Source organism: Gigantopelta aegis, chromosome 2 (genome assembly GCF_016097555.1).
Source record: "Gigantopelta aegis isolate Gae_Host chromosome 2, Gae_host_genome, whole genome shotgun sequence".
NCBI classification, from domain to species: domain Eukaryota; kingdom Metazoa; phylum Mollusca; class Gastropoda; order Neomphalida; family Peltospiridae; genus Gigantopelta; species Gigantopelta aegis.
In genome coordinates this window covers 35,485,275-35,505,635 of record NC_054700.1, presented here as the reverse complement: position 1 = coordinate 35,505,635, position 20,361 = coordinate 35,485,275, and the positions used below count along the sequence as shown (strand labels likewise).

General features: G+C 36.6%; 1 protein-coding gene across 4 annotated transcripts in view; it reads left to right on the top strand.

Annotated features, from left to right (window-relative positions):
• Positions 1-16,993, top strand: part of LOC121384553 (tyrosine-protein kinase JAK2-like) — a 50,413-nt gene extending 33,420 nt beyond the window's left edge. For all 4 annotated transcript variants that reach the window (XM_041515018.1, XM_041515025.1, XM_041515008.1 and 1 more), the window contains 5 exons: positions 1,602-1,777; positions 5,469-5,694; positions 8,809-8,924; positions 14,738-14,907; positions 16,570-16,993. In XM_041515018.1, coding sequence (XP_041370952.1) covers positions 1,602-1,777; positions 5,469-5,694; positions 8,809-8,924; positions 14,738-14,907; positions 16,570-16,894 — 1,013 coding nt within the window. In that variant the 3' untranslated portion in view covers positions 16,895-16,993. The remainder of the gene's footprint in view (positions 1-1,601; positions 1,778-5,468; positions 5,695-8,808; positions 8,925-14,737; positions 14,908-16,569) is intronic.
• Positions 16,994-20,361: the final 3,368 nt, after the last annotated feature.

Here is a 20,361-nt window from a genome sequence, read left to right as displayed (position 1 = left end):
CTTTATTTGTATGAAAAATGTTTTCCCTGTTATGAATGACCGCTGGGGTAATAAACAACATTTATTTTATTTTCCATATGGTTCTGCATAAAATGTGACGTAAATATTACAGATGTAATGATACAGGTTGGTCGCAATCCAATGCGTATCACAGTATATATTTGGGTCACAATATAACACTTAAATGCACTGACCTTAGTTAGTAGAAAGAGTGAAATATTTTGGGCTATTTTAGCTTTTTAAATACAGTAATTTACATATTACACATGTACATCTTGCTTAAGTTATAAATTGCATCAAATACTATGACTTTCTGGCAAATATTATGTGTTATAAATAGTTTCAAATAGTTTGAAAACTGTTTATTACAATGTGCGATGAGGTGCGACAGATTAAAATATTCACAGTATTGCCAGTTTAACTTACTGTTTGAAAACTGTTTATTACAATGTGTGATGAGGTGCAACAGATTAAAATATTTATAGTATTGCCAGTTTAACTTACTGTTTGACAACTGTTTATTACAATGTGCGATGAGGTGCAACAGATTAAAATATTCACAGTATTGCCAGTTTAACTTACTGTTTGACAACTGTTTATTACAATGTGCAATGAGGTGCGACAGATTAAAATATTCACAGTATTGCCAATTTAACTTACTGTTTGACAACTGTTTATTACAATGTGCAATGAGGTGCGACAGATTAAAATATTCACAGTATTGCTAATTTAACTTAATGTTTGACAACTGTTTATTACAATGTGCGATGAGGTGCAACAGATTAAAATATTCATAGTATTGCCAATTTAACTTACTGTTTGAAAACTGTTTATTACAATGTGCGATGAGGTGCGACAGATTAAAATATTCACAGTATTGCCAGTTTAACTTACTGTTTGAAAACTGTTTATTACAATGTGCGATGAGGTGCAACAGATTAAAATATTTATAGTATTGCCAGTTTAACTTACTGTTTGACAACTGTTTATTACAATGTGCAATGAGGTGCGACAGATTAAAATATTCACAGTATTGCCAATTTAACTTACTGTTTGACAACTGTTTATTACAATGTGCAATGAGGTGCGACAGATTAAAATATTCACAGTATTGCTAATTTAACTTAATGTTTGACAACTGTTTATTACAATGTGCGATGAGGTGCAACAGATTAAAATATTCATAGTATTGCCAATTTAACTTACTGTTTGAAAACTGATTATTTTAGCGTGCAATGAGGTGTGACAGATTAAAATATTCACAGTATTGCCAATTTAACTTACTGTTTGAAAACTGATTATTTTAGTGTGCGATGAGGTGCGACAGATTAAAATATTCACAGTATTGCCAGTTTAACTTTCTGTTTGAAAACTGATTATTTTAGTGTGCGATGAGGTGCGACAGATTAAAATATTCACAGTATTGCCAGTTTAACTTTCTGTTTGAAAACTGATTATTTTAGTGTGCGATGAGGTGCGACAGATTAAAATTTAACTTTCTGTTTGAAAACTGATTATTTTAGTGTGCGATGAGGTGCGACAGATTAAAATATTCACAGTATTGCCAGTTTAACGTACTGTTTGAAAACTGATTATTTTAGTGTGCGATGAGGTGCGACAGATTGACGAGGATGAGACAACTGACTGGGATGCGGTGTTACGTCTGAATGTTCAGCCCGATGATGCGAATCCCTCACAGAGAGCCCAGTGCCCTATCACTTATGAGTTTATTGACTTCAACAGACTGAGGCCTGTGGAAAATGCCTTTCTTGGGAAGGTGAGACAACATCATTATCACTCATGTTGCACTGCTCACAGATTAATGGAAAGGAAGGAAGTGTTTTATTTAACGACACACTCAACACATTTTATTTACGGGTATATGATGTCAGACATATGGTTAAGGACCACACAGATATTGAAGGAGGAAACGCGCTGTCACCACTTCATGGGCTACTCTTTTCGATTAGCAGCAAGTGATCTTTTATATGCACCATCCCATAGACAGGATAGCACATACCACAGCCTTTGATGTACCAGTCGTGGTGCACTGGCTGGAGCGAGAAATAGCCACAGATTAATAGACTTCATCCTATGCGGTCATGTGGGATAGAACAAGTACACCAGAGGTGGTGGAAATTTCGACCACCTAGGTTGTACTTTTTCTGTCCCACATGACCACATATGATGAAGTCTTTTTCTCTCATCCATGCGATAAATAAACCATTATTTTACACGAACAAACAAAGATGGCTGAAAAAGTAACTTCTTTATTCGACCATTTTATCATAAATAAACTATACTATCATAAATGCAGCATCTGTTTCATGTGTTAAATAAAATTTAACACTACAAATGAACAAGACAGCTTTTATAATGAAGGTTTTAATCACAAAATATTGATTTAAAATTCACCAACTCACATCAATATGTTACGAGCAACGTAATACTCCCTATGTTAAATGCAATGACATCATAGCCTATACAAGACAGACTTATTTGATATTGGGTGACATCATGGAATGGGTCTGTCTTGCATAGCCAGTGATGGGAGAATAATAGTTTACCAGACGAATCCTTTTGTACATGGCATTTTTGACACTCGTCTCAAGAAGATCAGTCATTCAAGAGAGATTTAGCGAGCTCCGTGGATTGATTTTCTTGAGATGACTGTCAGAAAATCTGTCTACAAAAGGGCAAGTCCTGGAAACATTTTCTAGTGCAATCAGTTTTATAATGGCAGTATAATTATTGTATAAAACTCACTGCATTTTACTTCTGTCTCTTGCCCCAGTTGATACATAGAGGATTCGTCACGAGTGTATCTTAATATGGAAAATATCAACCTAGTCTAGTTAATCGGTATTTGTCGAGGCTCTGACAAGACAAATACCGATTAACTAGACAAAATTGATAGTTTACATATTAAAAAACATGAGTAGCGAATTCTAATTATCCTATAACACTTCTGAAATAACATTTTAATGCAATTTTTAGTAAATCACAATGTTGAAGTTGCCTCCATAGGTAATATGACATCATCACGATTAGCACAAATTAGTTTGACATCACACATTTTAACTAAACCTTATGAAAACGTTATGCTCAGGTATACAGGTCTTGTTGGCTGGTAAACAAATGAACCATTGACACATTATTACCTAAAGACATTGCAAATTTGCATATTCCTTTAAATTTGCATACCATTATTACACTGGTTAATACACTTTAAATTATCATATGGGTTTATGACATGGATATCATGGGTAAGTTATAGGATAAATATATATATAAATTACATCACAAGTATCCTTTGACATAATGCAGCGTTCATTTGGTGTTAGTGAATATGATTTCACAAGTTCCAAATTGTGACCACGACTTCACCAAGTGGAGAGCATTGAAATGATTTATAGATAATCTGCACTTTCACTCCAATCTCACACAAATTATTTGTTTGTTCCGCCATTTTTTTTACGTGTTGTGAAGATTGAGACAGAAAATCCTACCCAGTTCACAAGTTGTGTTCACGGGTTATTTTGCCAAATGAACGCTCTTCACAACTGAACTGGGAAATACAATATTCACAACTTTAATGAATGCAGAATAAGCAATCTTGGTACAACGTTTTCTGCATTTCCTGATTTTAGTTTTAAAAATAGTGTTCCTGTCCTTGACCGTTGATGACCAAAGCTTAGTCGGTTGAGTGCTCATCGGGTAGACTCATTTAGTTTGGAAAAGCAACCTATTTATGACTCGACAGTCATGAGTGAACGAACAGAAGAAAATGATAACATAAAATGGGCTTAAATGTTCTTAAAAAATTATCCCGATTTTTCTACAGTTCCTGATTTTAATTCTCAAAATACTCTTCATATTCTTGACCTTTCATGAAAAACTGACAGTAATTAACCTCCTGCTTTTCAAAACTGGCAGTAATTAACCTCCTGCTTTTCAAAACTGACAGTAATTAACCTCCTGCTTTTCAAAACTGACAGTAATTAACCTCCTGCTTTTCAAAACTGACAGTAATTAACCTCCTGCTTTTCAAAACTGACAGTAATTAACCTCCTGCTTTTCAAAACTCTTGAACAAACATTCCTTTCTTTTTCTCTTCATTGTCTTGCCTTTACAATGGTTGCAAGGGCAGTGGTGATTGTATCAACTTGGAATTAAAATTTCACTTTTAAATCTATTTCTCACAAACTGTAAGTCCTAGATTATTGAAACTTGGTTTGTAGTTGCACCTATGGATGGTCATTAAGGGCACCAAAACGGTTTATGGTAACAGGCCATAGGATTTCAAATTTCATGGGACTCACTTTTTCGGTTCCATGCCTTGTGATCATAGGAACCCATCAGAAACTGTTTTTAGGTTCCATGAAAACAAGTCATATTGGAACTCATTTTTAATACCATTGATTTAAATTATCGCAAAATCTTGTGCAAAGAGACTCGTTTTTAAAGTCAATATAAAGTTGATTTTCGACCCACCCTCACCATTACATGCATGCTGTTGTGATTTTGACAGATAAATAAAAATAATAGTTTAGGTCTACATCATTTCCTCCCATAATGAAACCACAGAAAATAGTGTGGCCAATTCGATTGCCACCTTCAGTACTCAAGCACATGCATGCCATCCACTTTTGTCGACTTCAGTGACAGTAGTCAGAAGGTTAAATATTTTCTACAAAATTATATTTGAATTTAAATACTATTTCTTGACCCCTTTATTTAAGAGATAGGCCTACACTACAAATAATTAGTTCCAATGATTTTGATTCAAATGTGTAATGTGTTTGATCTCAGCGTGTGTGGGAAGATTGGATTTGGGTTTATCTGAACTGCAATACTGAGAAGTTTGGTTAACACAACAATCCGATTCGGGGTCTCATGATAATGTCAAACACACTCACATAAGTTTTTAAAATATATATTATATGTATATTCTTTTCATTTGAATAATCATACTCGATATAATAATCATGGGAAATAAAATTTCGGTTCAGTGATTTTACCGACACAGTAGAGCCTCTTGAGGGTAAAACCGGACCCGGACCCGAGTACCCGACACTTATAATAGATGATGATGAAACTTAAGGAATAAATAAAATAGCATTGTGCATCTTAATTCCAGCGCTGAACATTGATGCCAAATCATGCTATTGTATTGCATTCTACACATTCTACACATTCTACACATTCGACTTTTGTTTTTCCTATTTGTCTCATAGCCCTGTAATGTATCCGGTGGCAAGTATGTGGCAAAATGACGTACAAAATATCATTAAGTGAGAGTGCTCTTCCTTGCACGGGTACTTGAGTCCTATGAACAGACTCTAGTTTTACTAGACTCTACCCGTCCTCGTGAAGACCCTACGACACGGTAATGATCGTTACCGTGAAATCCAAAGGCCTGTGGTAAGCAAGACATCTAATTCTATGGACTCCTTGTTTAATTTCAGGGATTTTATGGAGAAGTTACCAAATACAAGCTGTACGAAACCTCGCCTTCAGCAGCATGTGGAGGGAATTCTGCTGATGTTACAGACGCCAGCTACAAGATTGTTGCTGTGAAAAAGATGCTCAAGATGGACAAACAGACAAAAATGGAATTCTTGAAGGAAATCACAGTGCTACAAAAATTAGCACATGAAAATATCGTCAAATTGGAAGGAATATGTTTCAGACGTAAGTGTTCTTAAAGATACTGTAAAACAAGGAAGATATGTTTCACACATGCAGGGATGTGAGCGCTATACGGAAACGCGTAAACGCACTTTTCCATTTCATCTAAAAAAACAAAAAACATGATGTTCAATACTGTTGACCACACAAGGTTCATTTGCATGTTTTCACGGTTTCAAGTTTATGATGTGTGCCTTATATTATAAGTTATAACCAGTTTAGATTTGTTAGCAATGAATGCAGTTTTTGGCAGTTCCTGGAGCCCGACCGCAGTAAGCTTTTTTGTTCCAGCAATATATTCATCCCTGCACATAGGTATTCCTGAAAATATCGTAAAATTGGAAGGAATAGTTTCATATTTATAAACATTCATAAACATATTACAAAGTTTTACAGGGTATGTTTTAGACATCATGAGCATGCATGAAAATAATTTAAAACTGAAAAGAATAGGTTTCAAATACAGTCAAATCCGCTTATTTGGATGTGCCTCGTGCAACAAAAATATATTCAAATAAGCGGCATATTCAATAAACCGAAGATACAGTTTCAACATACGATATACCCAATTAAGACCTCTTGTTGATTTATGCAAACCCTAATGACGATTCTCTCAATTTGGGCCTCATGACATGTGGAATTTTCGTCAGAAACCGGTAAGTATTTTGTGTTAATAAAATACCAATTCCAAGTTCCATATTGTGACTCTGTTATCATTATCAAGTTTGTCTATAAACTTGATAAATACAAGAGGCAACAGTTAATGCTGTTTGTACGCCTAGAAGTAGAAGTGACTAAACATCTAATGACCCAGATAAAACCACCGGAAGCTCAATTAGACTGGCCACAGTCAAATAATTAAAAGGCCGTTATTAACTTCTTGATAATTAAACGGCCGTTATTAACTTCTTTGTACATTTGTAAATCAAATGCAACAAGACCCCACCCCCACCACCCAATATAATCTTGAATAAGTAGTCATTTCCATGTTCTGTATTTTACCAGGACGTCTATCTGACTATTATCTGTGTGCATTTGTAACACTGATTTGACAGGTAAACTAGACTGGCCAAAGTCAAATAAGTGAAAGGCCGTTATTCAATGTAACAGAAGGAAAAACACAAAAACAAACGCTAATATTGGGCGCGATATTGGAATGTCTTTTTGTCTGGCGACGGAAAACCATTCTGATAAAGCCTTCTCCACATTGGCTGCTTTTCCCGTTCTCTGTCTTTTTCGTTCTGGGTTAGCATTGGCGAGATACTGGGCACATATCTCGTCACGCATGTTGGATATCCGTGAAACTTGTGGTTGTGAACATCCAAGTTTCTTTGCAACCTCTGCCTGTGGAGTTTTTTTAATTAGCAATTGCACCGCGTCATATTTCTGAGCCAAAGATAAATCGTTTCGTTTCTGTTTATTTGCCATGTTGACATTGTGAAGAAAAAAAAGTTCTTGTCAATATTTATAGCCAAAAGATGATTAATCCAACTTGCTAAGAAAATCTCCTACAAGTTACCTTTTGTCGGCATTTAACGATTTAAACAGTAATCACCATAATCAGTCACCCCAAATGGGGCCTCACATTGTGAGCTGCAGAGGAAAAATCATGTGATCAAAAGATCCCGCTAAAAATAACTCTAGTAGTCAACGGCTTTTGTTTGTTACTGTCGCCGACATTTAATAGAGAAAAATATCTGACAAGTGTTTATTTATGGATTAAACATACACTGCTTCAAAAGTGGCTGACATGAGATTAAGGGATGCCTGCTTACGAAACGCACGTGGCCGCCAACAAGGTGGGAATGACCGACTTTGATTCTTGATTGTCCTGCATTGTCTCGGCCATTGGGTCACATTTGAGATGAATCTCAGAGTTCATGGATTAATTACGATGTAATTAGGAAATGTATTGATTAATAACGAGTCATCCGAAATAATTTAAGAAACAAGAAAACAAGTTTGTTGTAAGTTTTTTTTCTTTTTTTTAACAATGAAATTAAATAAAATTAAAATATTCATTTCTGCATGTACGATAGTATGGTATTACGTACGATCATAAATTTTACAAAAACACATCAAGTAACACAAACTTTCCTATGTTTTACATGCAATTGCCATTCGGCAAGGATAATTTTATATTCAAATATCCGAAAACACGTTTAAAAACACATCCAATTAACCGTTGGATTTTGTATTGTCATAATGGCAAATGGTTCCGTGCAGGACAAACGTATTCAGATATCCGAAATATACAATAATCCGACATCCAATTAAGTGGATTTGACTGTATAAGCATTCATAAAAAGATGTAACACTGGAAGAAATATTTTTCAAATGTAAGCATGCATGAAAATATCATAAAAGTGGAAGGAATGTTTCAAATGTATGAATTCATGAAAAAATTCATGAAAATATCATAAAATGAAAAGGATATATTTCAAATGTAAGCATCCATGAAAATATGGTAATATTGGAACAAATATGATTTAAATATAACAGAATATGTTTCAAATATATACATGTATGCATTCATACAAATTATAACTTTAGGGCTCGAATTATTTAGTTGCAAATACAACTATAATTTGATGTGTGCATCTAAATAAAATGACCGGTCTTGGTGGCGTCGTGGTTAGGCCATCGGTCTACAGGCTGGTAGGTACTGGGTTCGGATCCCAGTCAAGGCATGGGATTTTTAATCTAGATACTGACTCCAAACCGTGAGTGAGTGCTCCGCAAGGCTCAGTGGGTAGGTGTAAAACCACTTGCACCGACCAGTGATCCATAACTGGTTCAACAAAGGCCATGGTTTGTGCTATCCTGCCTGTGGGAAGCGCAAATAAAAGATCCCTTGCTGCTAATCAGAAAGAGTAGCCCATGTAGTGGCGACAGCGGGTTTCCTCTCAAAATCTGTGTGGTCCTTAACCATATGTCTGACGCCATATAACCGTAAATAAAATGTGTTGAGTGCATCGTTAAATAAAAACATTTCTTTCTTTCTTTCTTTCTAAATAAAATGTTTCAGTCACATTATTCAACCTGAACATTGATAATTTTTTCACTGGGGACATAAATTTGATAATAACTGGCAACTCATTTATTTTCTGTTTTCAGCTGATACATTGTTAGTGATGGAGTTCGTGGAGTGTGGATCACTGAAAGACTTTGTGAAAAGTCGCCAATCCCTAGACAATGAACAGATTGGCCATTTGTGCAGGGATGTTGCAAAGGTATCTTCAGCTTAGTTACGTGTTTCGTTCAGTTACCCTTCTTTAAAGAAAGTACACTGTAGAGAAATATACTTCAGGGCCTCGTTCCACAAAACCATCTTAGCACTATTATCGGCATAAATATCTAACGTTGCAGCCTTAACATTTTTCTATGCAATCGGCAGTGCTCATTCCATGGTGAAACTTTACAATTGGTAAGACACTAATGCAGATGTCAAATTGCAGTTAGATGATGATTTGATGATTTTCTGAGAAATGTTCAAACTCATTTGTGTTAAAACAATCTAATATGCGCATTATAACTTGTATGAAACTCAGCATTTGATAAAAGATATTCAATTCATATTGCCAATAATGTTAATGTTTACTAACAAAAGTCAAAACTGATATAAGCTGTGCAGGGCTTGTAGAATACGGTAGCTCGATGCCCATGGTGAGTATTTTTCACAGTAGGGCTAGTAAAAGTTTATTCCAACATACACGACGGCGAGTAAAAAAAAAAAACCCCACATAAAACAAAAACAAAATAAACAAAAATTAACAAAACTGAAAAATATCCCCAATCCCCAGCAGAAATGTTGCCACATACGAGGTGCGATCAAAAAGTTCCGAGACTGTTCCTGAATGGAATGGAGCAGAAGGAGCAAGCAGTGACTTTTGTTATTCAGTATGCCACATGACGTTGCGCATTCAACATCGGGATCTGTGTTACACACATTTTTGTGACCACATGTGCTTGCTTATTTGCAATTTCACTTTGGACCTGAAAATTGAGCAGAGAGCAAATATCCAATTCAGTGTCGAACTCTGGGAAATCAGCAACGGAGACCCTCGAAATGCTTAATCAAGCCTACGGCAATGAAGCAATGAGCAGGGCGAGGTGTTTTGAGTGGCATTCTCACTTTAAGAGGGGTAGAATGTCACTGGAGGGTGACGAAAGGTCAGGGCAACCTTCTACGAGCACAACCCCCGAAAATGTAGAAGAAATTGAACAAGTTGTGCGTCAGGATCGTCGGATCACCATCAAGGAAGTTGCTGACATCGTCAACGTGTCATTTGGAACAGTTCACGCAATCCTCACATCTGATTTGAACATGCACCACATCACTGCCACCTTCGTACCCAGGCTCCTGAACCCCGAACAAAAGCAGTACCGTGTCGAAGTCTGCGAGGACCTCCATCAACAGGCCTGGGATGACCCAACCTTCATGTCGAGGATCATCACTGGTGATGAGAGTTGGGTCTATGGCTACGACCCAGAGACCCAGAGACCAAACAGCAGTTTTCGCAGTGAAAGAGACTGCACTCTCCAAGACTGAAGAAGGCGAGGCAGGTCATTGTTTTCTTCAACATTCGCGGGATTGTGCACCATGGGTCATTTGTCCCCCAGGGTCATACTATCACTGCCAAGTTCTACTGTAATGTTCTGAGGCATCTGAGGGAGGACATTCGGCGCAAATGACCACAACTGTGGCACGATGCAGGCATCGAAATAAGTCGAAAATGGTCGTTCAGGTTACTGGGAGGTTACCACATGTAAGAAAAGTCGAGAACGGTGTTTCATTCTCGACAGAAGTTTTAAAACGGTAGTTTCGTTTCCGAACGTAAACCAGGCAGTGCATTCCAAACTTCCATGTTTCATTTTCTCGTAAGGAATTGCATCGATGTTCGTGCGCAATGGTGCAGTTGCAAAGCAATTTCGGCAGTCCGCGTTTAAACAGCGCCCACTAGATAAATTTACTTCCGGATTTCGTTTCTCATACCAATGTTTGCGCGCATCGATACAGAACGTCCGCGTTAAAAGTAGTAGTAACAGGAATTCAATTCTAACTTTCATATAGTTGTGGTAACCTATAGGTTACCAGGCTATTTTTTGTGGTAACCTGTAAATGGTTACCAGACAATGCTTATTTCGATCCTGGCGATGGCAATTGGGTGCTCCAACGCATCCCCTCACAGAGCATTGAAAACACGCAAGTTTTTCGCCTGGACCAACATGATCGTCGCTTCTCACCCACCCTACTCACCGGAGTTGGCTCCCAGCAACTTCTTTCTCTTCCCCAAGATGAAGTTCAATCTGAAGGCTTGCCGTTGTGACACCGTGGAGGCGATCCAGCGCGAATCGCAGATGGTTCTCGACTCGCTTAAAGAACGTGACTTCCAGGAGGCATTCCAAGCATAGCAGAAGCACTGGGAGTGGTGTATCGCTGCACAAGGTGGCTACTTCGAAGGGAACGGCAACCAAAATTAGATCCAGCACGGTGTTTGCTGTTTTAGAGGCGTAGTCTCGGAACGGTTTGATCGCACCTCGTATATTCTCAATCTCATATCAAAATCTAATCATCATCAGTATATACCATCTAAAAGTTAATCTACTTGCCAATTAAATTTTATTCACATCTAAGCTGAACGGACAAAAACAATTTCTAAAAAATACTGTGACCATGCTGTTTATACTGGTACTCAATGGTTTGCTTTTCTAAGTAACACACTGGAGGCATAGGTCTCACTACACAGATCACTTCCGGGTGACAGTTCATTGATCACGGTCCACTATAGTTCCTAATTGGGACACATGTTATGGGTCACATATTCACTTCTAGGAAATGGTGAAGAATTAAAACAATATGTATGTTTAATGGTAAGCCTTCTGGCTGTATTTTGCCCATGTCATTTTGTAATATTGTGCATCAACCTTTTGGGACATGGGTATATAGCGCAAGTGACAGCCGGAGTGAATCGGTTAATGAACCACCTATTCGGACCGGTACTACAGCCAGATGCGGTCATATAGCAAAAAACTGAGATGGAAATGTTCTCAATTTTGGAGTGAAAATAAATGCTTATATAATGTATGTTTGCAATGGTGTATGTTGTTAGTGCCAACGAGAACCCGTTCTATGGGCAATCTTCGCTTGAAGTTGGGCAGTTTAACATGGGTTTCAATGGCAGATGACATCTGTGTAGTGAGACCATAATGTAAAACATGAAATTACTGTTTATCCCAAAATATATAAGTTTAGCAAGCCAAAATGAAAATGTACTAGTGTAGCATCCTTATAAAAGGTAATTACATCGATGTGGATTTCAGCCAAGTGTATGGGGGCCCTATTTGGGTAAATATTGCAAACATGTCAATTTTATTTATTTTTATTATTTTTATTTTTATTTTATTTTTATTTTTTAGGGGTGTGTGTGTCAAAATGTATATTCTAGTGTTTTTACATGTAATAAATAAATTGATCTGAGTGTCTAATACTGAGTTTCTCATTGTAAAAGGTCAAAATTCAAGGTCACATGGTCAATATCCAAATTCACCCTAATTTCTGTGATTTTGTGCATAATGAATTTTTTCGAATATACAGTCATAATGACACACAGTTTTGATGGTATTGTGAATATATAACATAGTATTCTACTATGAAAGTAGAATTTGTATCTGCCATTAATAATATGTGGATCTTCATGCTGAAATATACAGAAAAAAACAGGATTTCAACACTTCATTATGAAACAATTGTTGCCCATAGCAACAATTGATGGAAACTAATATTTTTAATGAACTAACTAATAATTAACTTCTTTGTATGTTCCCCATATCAGAACTACCAACAAGATCATACATTACCATATAGTGGCTGCTTGTTTGATGACCATCTATTGTGTGGATGACCAAGGAGTAACAATGTAATATGAAGTTTTATTGGATGGTATGGTGCATCTATCTTTTGGTGTATTGGTTAGAGTTCATAAGTTACACGGCTCTAGTATAGCTTTTCATGGTGTAAATGACCCAAATTATCAAACTGACTTCAAACCAAGTTTGACAAAATCGGTCACTAGACTTTAAGGTCTCACTACACAGATCACTTCCGGGTGACAGTTCATTGATCACGGTCCACTATAGTTCCTAATTGGGACACATGTTATGGGTCACATATTCACTTCTAGGAAATGGTGAAGAATTAAAACAATATGTATGTTTAATGGTAAGCCTTCTGGCTGTATTTTGCCCATGTCATTTTGTAATATTGGGCATCGGCCTTTTGGGACATGGGTATATAGCGCAAGTGACAGCCGGAGTGAATCGGTTAATGAACCACCTATTCGGACCGGTACTACAGCCAGATGCGGTCATATAGCAAAAAACTGAGACGGAAATGTTCTCAATTTTGGAGTGAAAATAAATGCTTATATAATGTATGTTTGCAATGGTGTATGTTGTTAGTGCCAACGAGAACCCGTTCTATGGGCAATCTTCGCTTGAAGTTGGGCAGTTTAACATGGGTTTCAATGGCAGATGACATCTATGTAGTGAGACCATAATGCAAACAGAAACCAATCATGCAAGTACACCAAATTAGTTTCTATTGCTGATAATGTTAACATTTTGTATCGGTCTTCTTTGGCAGTACATACAAAAAGTGTGGTTCATTATACAATGTATTTTATTTACCTGCAAAAAATAGGATAGCACTTGGCATATGAGATAATTAAATAATGTGATTTTTTTTTTTTTATAATTTATATATATATATATATATATATATATATATATATATATATATATATATATATATATATAAAATGTGTATATTAGCAACCCCCAGGTTTGCAAACAGTTTGCATTTTTCAGTAGTATACTACATAATATATATTAATTTATTTGGAATAGTTAATGGTATTTGCACTTGTAAATAAACATATTACAAATAACATGTTAATAGTTATAATAGTGATTATAAAGTGCTTTGGACATATTTCGGGGGGTTGGGGTGTACTCTGTAGTATTTTTGGTACAAATTTACAGAACATGGCTTTTAGATTTTGAAAATCACAATTTGTTTTGTAAATTAGAGAAACACTACAGCACATCAAGACACCCAGGCAGTACACGAATAAAACATGTGGCATCTCACATCTAATCTATCTGCAAGAATATGGTGTGTGTGTGTGTGTGTGTGTGTTTGTGTGTGTGTGTGTGTGTCACATACCATTTAAGAGATTTCATTAATGATTTGTTTTAAAGCAAGCCTCATTTTTGCTGAAAATCACAGTTCCATTTTTAGGGGTACCCTGCACTAGTTTCAACCTGTGGTGTATACTGCATAACAACTGTATAACAAATACAAGTGTATTTATTTATTGTCAATGGATAATAGTATTTGCACAAATAATCAATGTCACATATTACTACCAATCACAGCCAACAGCTGTTTTTACTCCATAAATATTTGACAGTGCACCTCAAAATGGAAAATTCTTCTTTGGTATCATGCAACCTTTAAGCCTTGTGATTGTAAGGAATAGATTATCATTAAATGAAAATGTGTGCTACGGTAACAAAAAATTCAGTAACTAAAAATATTGTTTATTTTATGGGGAACATAATATGTTTATTGAAAATAAGGAATGGTTGTGTTGGGTTTGGGTTTTCTGTTTTTTGTTATAGTGATTTAAAATAATTAAACAGGCCCAGACATAGTCCAATGGTAATTTTTTGGCTTGATGTGAGGTCAGTCTAGGATCAATTCCTGTCAGTGGGCTATTTCTCATTCCATCCAGTGCACCATGACTGGTATAACAAAAGTCATGGTATGTGCTATCCTGTCTCTGGGGTGGTATATATAAAAGATCGCTTGCTACTAATGGAAAAATATAGCGGGTTTTCTCTCTAAGACTATGTCAAAATTACCAAATGTTTGATATCCAATAGCCGATGATTAATAAATTAATGTTTTCTAGTGGTGGCATTAAAGAAAACAAACTCACTTTTTAAAAAATAATTAAATGTGCATATTGTGTATTTGTAGGGAATACAGTATCTACATTCCAAGGAGGTGGTACATCGTGATTTGGCTGCGAGAAATATTCTAATAACAAAAGACATGACGGCCAAAATCACAGACTTCGGTCTCGCCGTGATTCTCCGAGAGGGCAAGGACTACACCCGCGGAAATAATCAAAATCTGCCTGTTCATTTGTACGTCACTGGATTCTCCCTTTCTTTCTCTCTCCTGCACTCTCCCTTTCTCTTTCTTCCTCCCTTTCTTTCTCTCCCCTTTTATCACTCTCTCTCTCCCACTCTGTCTCCTGCACTCTCCCCTTTTATCACACTCTTTCCCTTTCTCTCCCACACTCTCCCTTTCTGTCTCTCCTACACTCCCTTTGTCCAACACTCCCCACACTTTCCCCCTTTCATGGATGCTTTCTCTCCTTCCCACATGCTCCCTCCCTTTCTCTCTACCATGCTCTCTCTTGTGTCACTATCTCCCTTTCTCGATCCCCTTCTCTCCAACCCTCACACCTCTCTCACACATCTCCCTTCCCCTTCCTCCTTCCCCATCTTATTCTCTCTCCCTCTCTCCCTCTCTCCCCTTTATTCTCTCTTCCTTCTACCAACCCTTCCGCCTCTCACTCTTCCTCTTGCCCCACCTTTCTCCCTGTCCTCTCACTCTCGCTGTCTCTCTCTCTCTCTCTCTCTGTCTGTCTGTCTGTCTCTCTATCTGCCTCTGTCTCTCTCTCTCTCTGTCTGTCTCTCTCTCTCTCTCTTTCTCTCGACTTTGCATTGCATGCTAGACAAGATAATATGCTCTGTCTGATGAGATGTTTTGTCTTTCCCCTATATTTAAATCAGTACCAGACTTCAATATTAAAATATCTGGATTTTTTTTCGTAATCCACTTTCATCTGTATAAGATAACTAAATTTTTCTATAAACGTGTATTTGGACAGGACGTAGCACACTGGTAAAGCACTTGCATGATACGCAGTCGGTCTGGGATTGATCCCCGTCACTGGTCCCACTGGGCTATTTCTTGTTTCAGCTAGAGCACCACAATTGGTATATTAAAGGACGTGGTATATATTTCTCGTTCCAACCAGGGCACCACAATTGGTATATTAAAGGTCGTGGTATATGCTGTCCTGTCTGTGGGATAGTGCATATAAAAGATATTTCTTGCTTCTAATGAAAAAATGTAGCGGGTTTCCTCTCTAAGACTATATGTCAAAATTACCAAATGTTTAACATCCAGTAGCTGATGATAAAATAAATCAATGTGCTCTAGAGGTGTTGTTAAACAAAACAAACTGTAACATCGATATAGTGTGGCCATTGGTTTATACCATCACCATGCAGCTCTAACCATAGGACCAATCTCCATACCCAGGGCTTCTAGGATTGTTTTTAAATCCACTAGCCATTGGATCAGTGATTTAAAACATTTACTAGCCACGATTAAAAATTCACTAGCCCTACTTTACTTTAAGTTAATACAATTTTACTAAGTAATAGTAATAATCAGATATGTCATCAAAAGATGGAGATAGAGTTTAAAAACACTAACATTGGGGGGGGGGGGGGGGGGGGGGGGGGGGCAGGATATTCCTATTTACAAAATAGACTTAACTGCAACATTTGACTAAACAAAAGTCACTAGCCATCGGGCATGGCAATAGTAGTTATTTACTAGCCCAACATTGAATATCACTCGCCATGGGAGTGGGGCTACCATAATCTAGAAGCCCTGCCATACCCAACCACCATTATTAAACATTTTGGAGTTTTGGAGTTTTTGTCATAATCCACTTTCATCTGTATATACTATAAGATGACCAAATAATCTTAACGTGTGTTTTTCAGGTGTGCCCCAGAAGCCCTATCGGTGTTAAAGTTCACAAAGAAGGGAGATGTGTGGAGTTTTGGCGTGCTCATGTGGGAAGCTTTCACGCGCGGTGACAAGCCCATACTGGTCAATGAGAAAATGGAGATCATAAGGGAAAAATTGTTTAGCGCCTTAACGAATAACAGACGACTGCCGCAAAAAAACTTAATCCCGACTGCAGCTTACAACATCATGAAAGTCTGCTGGACCCTTGACGCCAACAATAGACCCGATATCAATTCAGTACTGGACAAGATTGAAGGCATGTTGTCGGAATGGATTAATGTAAAAACAAACGACTGAACAACACAAAAAACACAGAGTCATAGATTTTAAGATAATGCTTATCTGTTAAAAAAAATATATAATAAATCAAGTTATAATGGATAAAAAGAAAACCCTAAAAAAAACAATCGAACACCATTAAAATTGAGATCATATGTTTTATAGAAAGAAACAAAGATGTTATTACAGTGGATTTCAATAAACATTGACAGAATGTTACATGATGGATTTCAATAAACATTAACAGGATGGATTTCAAATAAACATTGACAGAATGTTACAGGATGGATTTCAATAAACATTGACAGAATGTTACATGATGGATTTCATTAAACATTGACAGAATGTTACATGATGGCTTTCATTAAACATTGACAGAATGTTACATGATGGATTTCAATAAACATTGACAGAATGTTACATGATAGATTTCAATAAACATTGATAGAATGTTACATGATGAATTTCTATAACAATTGACAGAATGTTACCAGAATGAATTTCTATAAACATTGACAGAATGTTTCCACAATGGATTTCTTTATAAATTTATGGATCTGAACGTTATATTATGGATTTCTATAAACAGTGGCACAATGTTATATAATGGATTTCTATAAACATTGACAGAATGTTACCATAATAGATTTCTTTAAACACTGACAGAATGTTAGCATAATGAATTTCTTTAAACACTGACAGAATGTTAACATAATGAATTTCTATAACACTGACAGAATGTTAACATGAATTTTTGTAAACACTGACAGAATGTTAACATAATGAATTTTTGTAAACACTGACAGAATGTTACCATAATGAATTTCTGTAAACACTGACAGAATGTTACCATAATGAATTTCTGTAAACACTAACAGAATGTTAACATAATGAATTTCTGTAACACTGACAGAATGTTAACATAATGGATTTCTGTAAACACTAACAGAATGTTAACATTATGAATTTTTGTAAACACTAACAGAATGTTAACACAATGAATTTCTTTAAACACTGACATAATGTTAACACAATGAATTTCTGTAAACACTGACATAATGTTAACACAATGAATTTCTGTAAACACTGACATAATGTTAACATAATGAATTTCTGTAAATAACCTGCTAACTTTTGGGCCCATATTTGTAAAGATTTCTTAGCACTACAATATCGTAAAACATGTGTCATGTGTCACAGTGACACCAAAGCCTCCGACAGTTGTACGATACTGTAGTGCTAAGATAATACCCAGGGGCTCCATTTTACAAAGTGATCTTAGCACTAATATCACCTTAAGTGCCTAACCACCGTATGCACTATATTTTGACTGGACTATAAAGTGATTTTTGTGCCAAGATCAGTTCGTAAAATGAGGCCCATGTTATCATCAGTGTACAGGCTGGTGCCAGAGAGAAGACACAGTAGTGACCAGTGAGCTATGACACTAAACAAGTCTGTGTTTTGACGGCAGTTGAGTGATTTTGTTTTTAAAATTGGATCAGGTCTAAAATATTACAGACTTCTCAATATTGCTAATAACTTGGCGACTTGATCAGACTTTCTGCAAGAAAAATTGCCATTTTGCTGGCCAGATTAGGGCCTCCCAAACTTTACTAATCAGATTTTCCTCTAGCCTAAATCATAGGGTAATATTGTTATAAAGAAAGGAAAAAAAAGGTTTATTTAATGATGCCATCAAAACATTTTTATTATAGTTATATGGCGCCGGACATATAGTTAAGCATCACACAGATAATGAAACAGGAAACATACTTCTACCATGCAATGGGCTGCTTTTTTCAATTGGCAGCATGGGGTCTTTTATATGCACCATCCCACAGACAGGATAGTACATACCATGGCCTTTGCTAGACCAGTTGTGAAGGACTGGCTAAAACAAGAAATAGCTCAATGGACCCATCACCGGGGATTGATCCTACACTGTATCAGGTACCTGACCATTACCACTGGGCTACGTCTTGACAAAATATCGTTATAATGCAAACTTCACTTGAAATTCAATTTTGTAACTCGTCTGTGAGACCTTTTATTTATTTTGGCAGTTCTGACTTCAATGAAATCAAAACATGTTGAGACTTGTTTTTGTTTTTTTAATTATTTCAATACATAAGGGGCGGGAAGTAGCTCAGTGGTACAGCGCTCGCCTGATGAGCGAGAGATAGATCTTGGATCGATTCCCCTCGGTGGGCCCATTGGGATATTTCTCGTTCCAGCCAGTGCCCCACAACTGGCGTAACAAAGGCTGTGGTATGTACTATACTGTCTGTGAGATGGTGCATATAAAAGATCCCTTGCTGTTAATTGAAAAGAATAGTCCATGCATTGGCAACATGGGTTTCCTCTCTCAATATCTGTGTGGTCATTAACCATATGTCCAACACCATATAACCGTAAAATAAAATGTGTTGAGTGCATCATTAAATAAAACATTTCCTTCCTTCCAATACATAATAATGTGTAAAATAAGAGTAATCAAGTATGAAGAGGAAGAAGTAACCTGAAAATAAAGCTAGATCAAAGTGGGTAAAAAAACATTGATCATCTTTCGGACATTTTGTTTATGTTTTTGACAAATGGCTAGTACTTTCTGTACCCCTGTTGTGGACTATTATGGTGACGTACAGGATTTTGACAAGTGGCTAGTACTTTCTCCACCCCTGTTGTGGACTTCAGCTACCATGAAATACACGTATATGGTTTATACGAGCCAAAACGCAAGCCAAAGATATATCTGACGCAACAGTTGGACCGCACCACATCTAGTCTTTATGAGCTTTTAGCGCAGTTTTGTTAGGGAGGTTTTATGGGTGTTTTTTTAATATAGAGCAAAATTCAGTGTTTTTTAGTAATGACTCATTCAGTGTGCTAACTCTTGTGTTTACGATTTTTCAAGGTTTGCTCACACCATGAAAAATGCTTGCAGTTGAAGAGTTGGGCTTAAAAAGTGCTTGAATGTTGTAAATATTACTGTTCTAATTCTTATGTTTACGATTTTTCAAGGTTTGCTTACACCATGAAAAATTCTTGCAGTTGTAGAGTAGGGCTTAAAATGTGCTTGAATGTTGTAAATATTACTGTTCTAATTCTTATGTTTACGATTTTTCAAAGTTTGCTCACACCATGAAAAATGCTTGCAGTTGTACAGTGGGGCTTAAAAAGTGCTTGAATGTTAAATAGAGGATACTCCCCTCGTGTCTTGTGATATCATAATTTATCAGCACAAGTTGATAAAAATATGAAATCCGAGGCTTGCCAAGGATTTTATACTTTTATTAACGAGTGCTGATAAATTATGATATCACAAGACACGAGGGGGGTATTCTTTTTATCATCCATTATCATTCTTTTCATTTGCGCCAGTTGTAAACAATGTCAGTAATGTGGATTGTATGTCAGTGGTAGACTCGTTAACTAGCAGAACGGCAGTGGCGTGACGTCACTAATGGTAGATTTAGTGCTGA